General features: G+C 39.2%; 1 protein-coding gene across 2 annotated transcripts; it reads left to right on the top strand.

The window, feature by feature from the left end:
* The first annotated feature begins 1,902 nt into the window (after window positions 1-1,902).
* stx17 (syntaxin 17) lies at window positions 1,903-11,940 on the top strand. Of its 2 annotated transcripts, none has more exons than XM_079241418.1 (7): window positions 1,903-2,042; window positions 3,009-3,178; window positions 3,275-3,340; window positions 6,139-6,465; window positions 7,043-7,093; window positions 8,755-8,841; window positions 11,170-11,940. In XM_079241418.1, the coding sequence occupies exons 2-7, from the start codon at window positions 3,056-3,058 to the stop codon at window positions 11,413-11,415; spliced, it is 900 nt and encodes a 299-aa protein (XP_079097544.1). In that variant the 5' UTR covers window positions 1,903-2,042; window positions 3,009-3,055; the 3' UTR covers window positions 11,416-11,940. The 2 variants fall into 2 exon arrangements, with proteins under 2 accessions (XP_079097544.1, XP_079097545.1); XM_079241419.1 differs by having other exon boundaries at window positions 2,030-2,042; window positions 3,025-3,178.
* The last annotated feature ends 71 nt before the right edge of the window (window positions 11,941-12,011 follow it).

Genomic DNA, 12,011 nt, shown 5'->3' with positions numbered 1-12,011 from the left:
TGTGATTTTTCTTCTATGACATGTCAGGATGTCTGCTGTGAAAAAAAACCTGTATCCACTGTGGTATCAGGATGTGCTAATAACACCTGCTATAAAAAACAACAACAAACAAACAGTAAGATTCAGGAGGTAATCCATGAACAGAGCTCCCCGCTGGCTTGCCCTCCTGCCGACGAACTTCCCGGATTAGACTGAAACAAATGACACCTGAGTCTTCCTGGGCTTAATGCACACAGGTTAAAACAGTGAGAGCTGTTTTTCCAACACTTCAGAGAATATTAACATTGACTTACATTTATTTCTAAAAGACCAACCACAGCAACAATAACAATCCTCATGTAAGCCATAAACCTAGTGTTTTACTTTATTATGAAGAGGACTTGTGTTACAACCCCAAAGAGGCAAGCCCTTATCAATATAACAATGTAAAGTGATTCTTGTAACCACATCAAGATTGCTAATTACTACCACACACACATACACACACATGCACTCCTACTCTCTCTCAAATATAGTAGCAGAAACATGAGGCCCAAGTGTTTTGATGATTCGCTACTTAAACTTTTTGTCAGTTTTTTTTCCTCCCTCATAGTCTGCAAGTCTGGACGCACATGCAAACACACACCAAAACACACACGCACACACATATCGACACAAATAGACAAACACACATATCACAACATGTGAACTATACCAGGGGAAATCCCTTGCAACTGGGGACTGTGTGTCTTACTATGGCCCCTCGGATGGAACAGCCGCTGAGGGAAGAGTGTGTGTGGGGGCTGGCCTAAATGTCAAAGGTAAAAGGTGCTGAAGAAGAGAAGTGGAAACATGCAATAGACCCACTCACAAAGACTGATCATTGTGTAGAGGAGGGGGAACCCCAGTTATCTGTCGTTGTCTGGCTTCCAAATCCAACTCAGACAAACATATCACACTTAATGTAACTTTCCACAGGATTGAGGCTATTTATACACATAGTCAACTTAGAAAACCTCAAAGCTCAAAGCCTTGAGCTCAGTTAAGAATTATTTATAGTTTGCCACTGCTTATCATTTGTTTATTTATCATGTTTGGATTATATTATGTGTCATATTCAAGCTTTCATACCTACTTTGAAAATATAAAGTGTGTGTGTATGTGCATATCAGCAGGTCTACAATCAGCAGTTTGGAAATTTTGTGGCAACAAAGTCAGATGTCCATGAGCAAAACCCCACCTACAGAGAAATAACCAACAGCAAAAAATGTCATCTTCATGATACTGAACACGTGATTTTGTTTTTGCATAATTTTGTTTTTTGTTTTCTTTCCATTTTGAAAATATTTAAGCTAAATGATCTTTAAATAACTGAAAAATAACACAGAATTTGTGATACAGAGTAGCAGGCATGGTAAGTCTTTCTCATAGTGTTTTACAACGACAGGCAGAGAAGCAACACGGATATTATACACCTTCTGAAACTGCGTCTAAAATATTCCGAGTTCTACCAAGCTAAGTTTTGTCTTACCCACCTGAGCTTCGGCGGAAATGAGCAAGTCCTTTTTGAGTCTTTTCAGACAAAAATTACTTTGGTTATTTTTAGATTTTGTTTTTATACCTATAATTCTTAGATACTATCTGAAAGTTATTTTCATAACATTTGACCCAGCCTAGTAAGTCCTAAATCTTTTATTACTGTCTTGCGACCTGAAGGTTATTTGGTAACTATGGGAAAATTCATTAATGACAGTTGTATATTTGTATGGTTCAATGAACGCTTCATTTATACAAACAACGTTTTGTTTTAGAAGCATCTGATCGATTTCATATGGATACTGGACAAAGTGTTGGGAACAAATGCGCTGTCAGTGCTGTTTGAAGTCGGAAACTATTCTTTGTAGCACTGGGAAGAGAGTTGTTTACAAACAACTGTTAGAATAGGAAAAACACGAAAGTTTGTCAAAAATTAAATTCACCTTGATCTTATTATTAAATTTGGTATGTGGAGTAATATGTATTTAGCAAATTAAAAATAATTTTCTCGAGTGGCATTTTAACTGGTAAGTGTCGCTTTTTGTCCTTCAAGGCTGGTGGTGTTCATCAGCTTTCTGGTATTGCATTATGCTTTGTTTAAATGTAAATGTCTGATGGTTTCCTTTAACAATATATTTCGCCTTATACGCAGCTGTTAGCTTCTTTGGCTAATTGCTAACTCCATGCTAGTTTCTTATTTACTTGATAGTTGTATAAGAAATCAACCTCTTTCCTTAATTTCACTTTCTATTCACAAGTTATAAGAGAGCTCATGTGACTCTTGATTTCTCCCACAAATTAAGACTGAAAGAGATAATAAGAGGAAATAATATGATTTTCAGTGAAACGTTTCGATTCCACACATTCTTGATCTTGTGAAATTAGACATTTCTAACATCGAAAGTATATTTACATGTCTGATGCTTTCTCGACTTGTTTTATTGAGATCAGGCTCTCTTAACCACGAATATCGTCCTAACTCTCTTAACTATCACTATAACATTACCCGTTTTTCTAAGTGCATTGGACAAGTTCATAACTATTGCACCATAGTATATGAAAACTTTACTAATGAAAACCATACAATATTGAACTATATTTAATACTTGAAGGCTGGGGAGGAAGACATGGCCTAAACAGATTTTCTGTTGGACATTTATCAATTTTCTTTTGCTAAACATTCAAGTTCGATTAAACAGAACTATATTCAGAATAATGAAAATATACCTGTGTGCAATGTATTTTTTTTTTTTTTAAATCCCCTTTACATCAATGAATGACTGCAGTCTATTGTTAATAGTTCAACTATTTGTAGAGCCAGTTTACCTAAAAAAAAACTTCTAGTTTATAATATCTAAATAGTTATGGGTACTTCCCCCAAAGTAATTGAACAATTTTCCAGTGATGGACATGCTTCACAGACAGTCGCACATAAAATATTGGAGTTCAACTCAAAAATGTTGGCAAATGCATATGTTAACTAACTGTAACAGGGAGCCATTTACACAGAGGTGTTGGCTGTGAGCACTCAACAGGACACATGGTAGAGGAAAGCAACAAACTGACACTGAGGCGCCTGGAGGCACCAATCCACAAGTTCATTAAAGTAGCTCTACCCACGGACCTGGAGAGGCTGCAGAAACACCATGATAACATACAGAAGGTGATGGCTCAAATATGTCTGGACACAAGGTCCAAACCAAACTGTTACTTCTATAGCTCAGATGTATAAGTGACATTTCTTCTTTCCTGTTTACAGTATCTACATGGCCAGCAATGGGACCGCCTTCATCAGGAGCATATTAATGCTAGCAGAACTGTTCAGGTATAACACAAAATCCTATAATTGGAGGGGATAAATAACAAACTCATGTTTATGTATTTAGTTAGGAGGATGATGTAGCCAACTGCTAGTTCAAATTTCCTAAACATGCTTATCTCCGCAAGTACTTTGTATATTTTTTTGTCTCAAATTCCCTGGACCTTGTGACTTCCTAAATCTGGATCTTGACATTTCCTGAGTTGTGGCAATCATGTTTTTCAATTTTGAAGATCAAAGAACAGTATTATTGCAGCTACTGCTGTCTTTATCCATTTAAGAGCAGACAGTGTCTAAGTGAAGGAATAACTGTCACTCTTCTCTTTCTGGGCCTATTTAACTCGACACAAACAAATGTCTGTTGAACCATACCCGACAACAGCGAGCAAATTGAATTAAGTTTTTTTTTCTGAAATTAATCAAGATATTAATGGAAAAAACAAGAGATTTAGTGGGAGACTCATCACAATGTCAAACCACTTGGTGATCACAAGGTTTTCAACCACACTTTAAGGCCTCCATCAGCTGCGGTATGCAAGTATTTGCTCAGCTGTCATAAAGACAGTTTATCAACTCAGAATATTCTTGAGACAGAAATTATAATCTTCCCCGAAATATTACTACGTGTTTTCACTATTCTTGCTCATGTTGCGGCAACTAAATGATCTTTTTTAACGAATCAGCAACTTTATCAGTTTAGGAAAGCAGATGTATTCTTCTGCATTTCAAATGAATCCCTTTCACCAATTTTAATTAATCTACTCAGAAAAGAGTTTGTTTTTATTAGCTGACTATACATCTAAACCAAAAGGATATGATTCACTTTTCAAATGACAGCCTCATCTCCCATATTTAAAAATGGCAAATTTACTAATACAGTCATTCTAAATTTAACCCCAGCAACACATAAAAAATTGATGGAGTAACGATTGGCTGGACAAGCTGTGTGACTGTGCAGTTATCTGTTAATCAGATTTTGGTATTTCAAGAAAGGCTCTATTTATGTCAGCAAGATGATGCCAAATATCATCCTTCCCATTTTACAACTGTGCAACAGTGTAAGTAAATGTTTTTCTGTCTAAACTAAAGGAAATTTCCCCTCAGCTCTCAAATGCACAGTTCTGATTAAAGTAGAAGTGATGCAGTATAGAAGTAAAACACAACCATATCCCATATTTTTCAAACCTCTTCCTCCTCTTCCTGACTTCATCTTCAGAACAGATATTGTTGAAGAACCACTTAATCAACTAACCCTCTCAGCTTCAGCCTTTGTTGTCATTTAGTGTTTCCTGGACATTTAAATCAGTTGGAATCACTGTGCTTTTATGTAAAAGTTACAATGAAAATGAGGACTGAAATGAATGTAGTTTACAGATTTTTTTTAAATATGTAAAAATAAAATCAAGATAAGGAAGGAGCTGCAACTGAACCTCAAATGCACCATCTTTTGTGTGTGTGTGTGTGTGTGTGTGTGTGTGTTAAGTACTTGCATCCTTGTTCACATGTTTGGTACGAAATGCCTCAGGAGATGTTGTTGCCTGGAAGCCGCTATGTCTCTGAAGGTGAAATACTCCAAACAGGCCCACACCTATCCTCTCACCATTACCCCACAAACCCCAGGGGTGCACATAGAGTGCTTTCCCATGTCTTCGTGGCGTTAATCCAGAATAGGGGTTTGTCGCTCCGGCTTTTGATGTGAGGATATGTGTGTGCATGTGTGCTTATGTTCCACAGACAAACTGATGGGTGGTTAGGCACATAGGTGGCTCCTAGATGCACATTTTTCTGTACTGAGTAGATTTTTAAATCTTAAAGTCTTTCAGTTTTTTAAGTCTTTTTATATTCATAGCTACTTATAGATCTAATCCCTAACAGCCATTACAAAAGTAAACACATCCTACTTACTGACATGTACCTTCAGTGGTGTAGCACCAAAGGAGCCCCCAATGGAATGACATTTGCAGACTCAGTTGTCCCAGCTTTACCACATCAGTTACAGCAAACTTTCTGGGATAGGGACTTGTAGAAACTATTTTATTATAAAAGTCTACTATAGTGTGTGTATTTAACTGGTCCGTGTGTATTTGCGCAACATTCGATCACAGTTAATTTGCTGGCTGACAGGTGCCTGACCTGTCTCTGTATTAATCAGTGTGGTTTTCAGTTTTACGTACACACGGATGTGTGTGTGTGAGCGTATGTTTATTCATGTTTTGTAATTAGCAGAATGTGTTATCGGCAGCATGTTGACCTCTTGAGCCTGGGTCGCTGAGCTGTGGCCTGGAGGGCTGATGGCTGGGATGTAATCCTCCTGTCACCCTCAGGGCACTTCTTATATTCCTCAGCCTCATATTTAAATCTTATTAAGCTCCCATCAACCGACACACACCTGCCTCACATCACTTGAATGGTGTGCAAGACTGAATCTGTCGGTATGAGTTGGGGTATTTTTCCCCACAAAAGACTGAGAGATAAGGAACTAATGTTTTTGGTTTTTTTTAAAGAAAGTTTATGTTATTAAATTAACTTCTTGTTTTTTTCTCTTGCTATAAGAATTGTTCACCTGTATTCAGAGTTTGTCATAATGGTCGCAAATTTTGCCGTGTCAGATTCTTTGGTGACATCAGTGTGTGTCATCATACGTTTGCTTGTCTATTTTTTGGTTCATTTTTCCCCTCATCAGGCATGTCATTACTATTCAAATGTTTATTTTGTGTTTACTATTGAGTACTTAAATAAAATCTTTCCTGAAGGAAAAGGTTCCCTTTTTCACAGAAAAAAATCGGCTTGTCCCCCTTCTGCAGCAGCTAAGATCTAACATCAGAGAGATGGAGAAGTTGTGCAGTCGGGTCCGTGCTGAAGACGTAACAGCGTTGGAAGCACTCGTCAAGCCAGTCAGGGACAGAGCTTTAGCTGCTGTTCAAGACTTCCTGCGTTTGCACACCAACCCTGTGCCTCAGCCCACCTCTGCACCACCATCTGCTACACAGCCATCCAGCTGTGCATCTAGTGGCTGCCACAGTGTTGACGACTTGGGTGAGGAAGCTTTGTGTGGTAGGCAAACTCAGCTCCAGCTTCCAGAAATTCCAGTTGATCAGAGCGCAGCTGAGTCATGGGATGACCTGGAAGAGGTATGTATGTTTAGAATAATCACAATACAAGATTTTTCAAACGTTTAAACAACATGTTGTCCGGTAATTTTTTGTCTTTACTTTCTGGAGCTAACCACTGCTTCTGTAGCTCACTTTAGTACTCCACTACTACACTTTAGTATCCACTAAATTTAGACTTGGATGCACATTTCTTTCTAAAGTAGCTAAATTGAATTCCATCATTACATGTATTATTTACATTTGTACTTTCCCTGCTGTGATATATCAAATACAATGAAAAGGTCATCAATAACTTAAAATGAAACAAAATGACTTAGGCTTTGGAGTGTTGTGTTGGTAGCAGGGCAAGCCTAAGGATCTCTGCTCTGACTGCTCCTCCACCCCTCAAAACACTCCTAGAGCTGCAGTGAATGGATGAGCATATATATAAAGGAGGCGCTTCCATCCCTACTTTGTCCTAAACGTTATTATGGTTGCATGCTTTCAGTCTCATTAGATAATGCCAGTCCCAGACACTGACAGCGTGGAACATTTAGCTGTAGATTTGTGCGATAAAGCAACTTAATGAAGTAAATAAAACATTTTTCCCCCTCAGGACTTGAAGGAGCTCAGTGGTCTGGTGACAGAGTTCTCTCTACTTGTCCATGTGAGTACTTTCAACTCTACTGGCTACTGCAGTCACATTTCAACACTGTATGCTTTTCTCTATTTATGTGTGCACAGCCAGCCTTGTGAAGGAACACAATGAGGCCACTCGCTTGTAGCGTTTCCAGGAAGTGGTGTGTATTTGACTGATGTGTACTTGTGTTGCCTAGTTAGGCTCCTCTGAGACGAGGTTACACAGATCAGCTCAGGAGTACTGCTGGGGCCCCAGAGGCTCTCCGCTGAGGCAAGAGGAGATTTAAAGAGTAGATGAGAGCTAGGTAGGCAGGGTGGATTTGGGGGAAGATCGCAGGTTGTCACGGTGGGGCGAGGAGGCAAACGAGGGATACAACAGAGCAGGTGGAGAACAGACGGTTCAGATTATCCCTCTATCCTCAGGGATGGAGGGAGAGGAGAAGGGAAGCTGGGTAAAGAAAAGATTAACAGTGAAAGAGAGAGTGAAGATGTAGTTGGTGTGAAAAAAAAGAGACATAGGTATTGAGGAGGGGTGGGGGGGGGGACAGAAAGCATAGACATGTTGTAGTGTCTCAAGGGTAAGAGATGCCGTTAGGGGAGTAATATTCCAGTGCTCAGCCACAGTGGAAATACTGTGTGAGTGAGTGTGTAGTTGTGTCTTTGTGTCTGCACATGCGTCATATTAGCTGCTGATGACTTGTCTGTGCTTATCTGTCTTTTTTTTCATGTCCATCAGGCCTCTAACTAAAGTTAAAACTTAGACACACCACTAAATTGTTTGACAATTGAACAAATATAATAATGGCAATTTTCCAAAAGAGTAACAGATGGAATGTTTCCTGTTATTAATTGGATTAATTATATGGCTTTTGAATTATGGATACACTTAAAGTTAATCAAAAATTACTTTTTAAGTTGTTTTATTCTCTGTTTTCTAGCATCACCTTTGCTAAATTATAGATCAGTACATTTAGTTTTGGTAAAAAAAAAAAAATTAAAAAAAAAAAGGGGGGGGGGGGGGGGGGGTTGGTTCTGCAAATAATTCCTGAATTATTTGGCTGTAATGTCTGGATCTTAGGCAACTTTTAAGTAACGATGAACGTGAAGCCTAGCAACCTTTAGAAAATCACAGGGAGGTGAATAACTGCTGTCTTTTGCAGTGACAGGTGTTAGATCTTTGAAACCATAGAAAAATAACAGGAAGTTATTTACATAAATATGCACACCAAAAAAACAAAAAAAAAACGTAAAAAATACAGGGAAGGGGTGGGGGCTAAGTACTGTATAGCGAGTCAGAGTGAGCAGGTGAAAGAGAGAGAGGTGGTTGATAGGAGGAAGAAGAGAAAACACTCTGCTTGTTGTTTGGTCACTGTGTCCATCCAACCCTCACATGGAGAGAGACAGCTGCCACTCTGAATATTTCATGAGATCCACACAATGCCACACACTGAAACACATATGTGTACACACACATTGTATGAATAACCCTCAGAGAAATAAGTGAAAACCTTGAATATATCTACAACCTCCACACTTACACCACCTGTGTTAACGTGTGCCATAAAGATAATATGGACAAATAAAAATTTAATAAATAATGGTACCCAACAGGTGTTTCCTCGTTTTAATACGTGTGTGTATGTCAGTGATTTCTTGAATATGAGTGTGTGTCTACCTTCCATGCTTCAGTCCCAGCAGGAGAAGATTGACAGCATAGAAGACAACGTCAACACAGCCGCAGCCAACGTGGAGGAGGGGACCAAGAGCCTGGGGAAGGTGTGTATATGTGTGTGTGTGTGTGTGTTTATGTCCTGATGATCTGATGCATGTGTGGTGTTTGGGAGATGAGGAGATCGATGGCACTTTGCCTCCCAGCCATTCCACAGCGTTTGTCCCTATTGATCTGTTCGAATACGGAGGAAAGCTGCAATTAAGGAAGAGAGTGAGGAGAGGGAACGAGGAAAGTGGGGAGGAGGGGGCAGTGATAGAGAGGTCGGATAAGAGGGCTGACATGAGAGGGTCCACATATTTGTGTGTATGGGTTTGAGAAGCGGTTTAAATGAGTTTTGAGGGATTTTTTTTTAAGAGCTGTATTTTAAGCTTATTAAGTTTACTGTTCTGCTCTGAGTTTAAGTTTGACCAACAGTCACTGCCCTTCACACTTTTACACACTTGGGAAGTGAAATTTTTAGCCTTTAATATGCAGAATGAATATTTTTTCTGGTTTGTTTGTATGCTCTGTGATGGATTGGCGACCTGTCCAGGGTGTACCCTGCCTCTCACCTGATGATTGCTGGAATAAGCTCCAGTTTTCCCGTGATCATTAATTGGACTAAGCAGTATAGAAAATGAACAACTGAATATTTGTTTGGTTGCAAGTAATCAAGATTTGAAGTGTTCAGACTGTAATCTGAGAATGTAACTGAGATGTAAGCCACTTTGCAAGTACCGTGGCCATAACATGAAGAAAAAGGCTGTGGTCAAACAATTAAATAATTATTTTGTATTTGTTTTCCTCAACTATTTTCCTTGAGCGTAATGGAAATTGAATAAGATTAGGGAAAAATGAAAAAGAGAATCTCATGAGTGCTCCTGCTGCGTGACAGTGTGGAAATACTCTTGGATGTTCACTGTAATCCGTGTAACAATGAAAGATAGGACACACTGAAACGTTAGAGAATTTTTTATTTATTTATTTTTTACAATGAAAGTACTTTTAAACATTAAAAACCTTCCATTTAAGTGAATGGATTGCATTACTCTAAAATCTGCTTGCCAGAGGTCAAAACAAACACGACATCGTAGTGCATACTAAAACTAATTCCAGCATAGATCTATCATGTCTATGGGCACCAGTGATGGTAGAGCAGGACATCCAATGACTGGAAGGCTGGTGGTTTGAATCACACTTCCCAGTCATCTGTTGTTGTGGGACCCTCTTCGTTTCCAGTGTCTGCATTGAAGGCGTATGAATGTTTTGGTGGTGGTCGAAGAAGCCGTTGGCGCCCCTTGACTTCCACGTTTCCCTCAGTGTAACCCAGGGCACATGTAGCTTACCATCACCGAGTAAAAATGAGGAATGAATGAATAACAGATCCAGTGTAAGTGCTTCAAAAACCTTCTACAATATATTGCAATATAAATCAAACCAATTATTATTTTGATTATCATTATTTTTACAAATACAACAAGAACAGCAGGATTAGATATTATAATGTCTAGGGGATATTGTTCAATTATTAATGCTGCCAGGTTCGATTATTATTTATTACTTGAGGTTTTATGTTTATAATAAAATATTCTGCTTAATTAGTTCATTTAACTTAGATTTACCCAAATCTGAAGGCAAACAAAGACAGGCCACCCTGTAAGGTCACTGGTAGATATGGTGGGCTGCACCTTTGATGAAGGGGTAAAGAGTGATAAAGCAGATGAGAAGGGTGTCAGATGTTTTAACGTGTTTGAAAGCTTGTAATCTGTTATCAGGTCAAACGGCATTATATATACACACACACACACACACACACACACACACACACACACACACACACACAGGCGCCCACACAACACCTTCATTTTCTCCATCCTCCACAACCTCCATAGCCAGACTCCTTTTAACTCAGCTCAGATGAAATTAAAATTCCCACAACTGCCACAGGGGTGGGGAAGAGCTATGCTAGCTTTTGAACTAGATTAATTTAATGGTGAAGTGTTAATCAAGTGAGTGTTTGTGTGTGTTTGTGCACGAGTGTGTGTGAGGATGGTCAGAGAATCAGTCATTAATTGCCATCCGCAAAGAGCACCTACTACTCTGATGATAACAGCTGTAATAACACACAGGCCAAATCTCTCTGATTTCTCCTAAATGAAGATAATGAAAATGCTTTGATGCAGCTGTGGAAGCGTTCGTTTACATATACGCATGCAGGCTTGTTTGTGTCATTTTTACTTCCACCTTCTGTGGGTTGATGTGTGATCATGAAAGGATAGACACATGCAAACTCTATCGCAGACTGTCTTGAAGCCACAAAGTGCTAATGCCTCCAAAGGTGTGTGTGCATGTTAAATTAAACTGGAACTTATCTCTTCTTCCTGTCTCTTGAGGCGGTGGGATACAAGTTGGCGGTGTTGCCAGTTGCTGGGGCGCTGCTGGGCGGTGCATTAGGAGGTCCACTTGGCCTTCTGGCTGGGTTCAAAGCTGCAGGGGTGGCTGCTGCTGTTGGAGGAGGCGCCCTGGGTTTTGCAGGTGGTAACCTAGTCCAGAAACACCGCAGAGCTCAGGTGGATCAACAAATGAAACAACTGACCGCTCCGCCAACAGAAGAGCCAGAGCAAAGCAAAGACAAATGACCCAGAAGCTCCCATGTGAACTGACCAATCAAAAGCACAAACTACACCTATGAGTCTAAGAAACTCGAAGGAGAATGTCACTCAGCATTGCTGCTAAGCACTGTGGAAAACAGTTATGTAATAATCACCTTATTTAAGATCTGGCTTGTCTGTAGAACCATTTAGCCTTTCTTTGTACACTCAGCTGATTTAAACACAGCAGCAAAGCCATTATTAATGCTACAGTTTGCTTAAAAAAAAAAAAAAAAAAAAAGACTGATCACGGCTCCTTTATGATTGTCTGTCACCAAATCAGTTCATCAGACCCGAACATTGTCAGATCCTAGCATAACAAAGCCGCGTATGGTCTTTGTTCCTTACTTTTCTTCTCAGATTATTCTTCATCTGCAGGGGTTTCAGGTTTACAAGTGTTGTTTCTGTATGTAAAAATTAATGTGAGCAGCTGTTGACAGTTTATTTTAAATTGTGATATTGCCTAAATGTTTGAAAAAAAACAGTCTTATATTTATGCAATAAAAGTGCCAACATCCAGTTTATTTTATAGTTAGTAAAGTTGTCATGTACCGATTTGTACTGCTGTTGCCAAATAAAATGTT

Source organism: Telmatherina bonti, assembly GCF_933228915.1.
Source record: "Telmatherina bonti genome assembly, chromosome: 5".
Taxonomy (NCBI): domain Eukaryota; kingdom Metazoa; phylum Chordata; class Actinopteri; order Atheriniformes; family Telmatherinidae; genus Telmatherina; species Telmatherina bonti.
This window is presented reverse-complemented; position numbering and strand designations above follow the sequence as displayed.

Bases quoted from the DNA above. Each gene is read 5' to 3' on its own strand.
- stx17 (XM_079241418.1), top strand. From the start codon at position 3,056: ATGGTAGAGGAAAGCAACAAACTGACACTGAGGCGCCTGGAGGCACCA. The intron at 3,179-3,274 runs GTGATGGCTCAA...TCCTGTTTACAG, and splicing joins ACCATGATAACATACAGAAG to TATCTACATGGCCAGCAATG. The intron at 3,341-6,138 runs GTATAACACAAA...CCCCTTCTGCAG, and splicing joins ATGCTAGCAGAACTGTTCAG to CAGCTAAGATCTAACATCAG.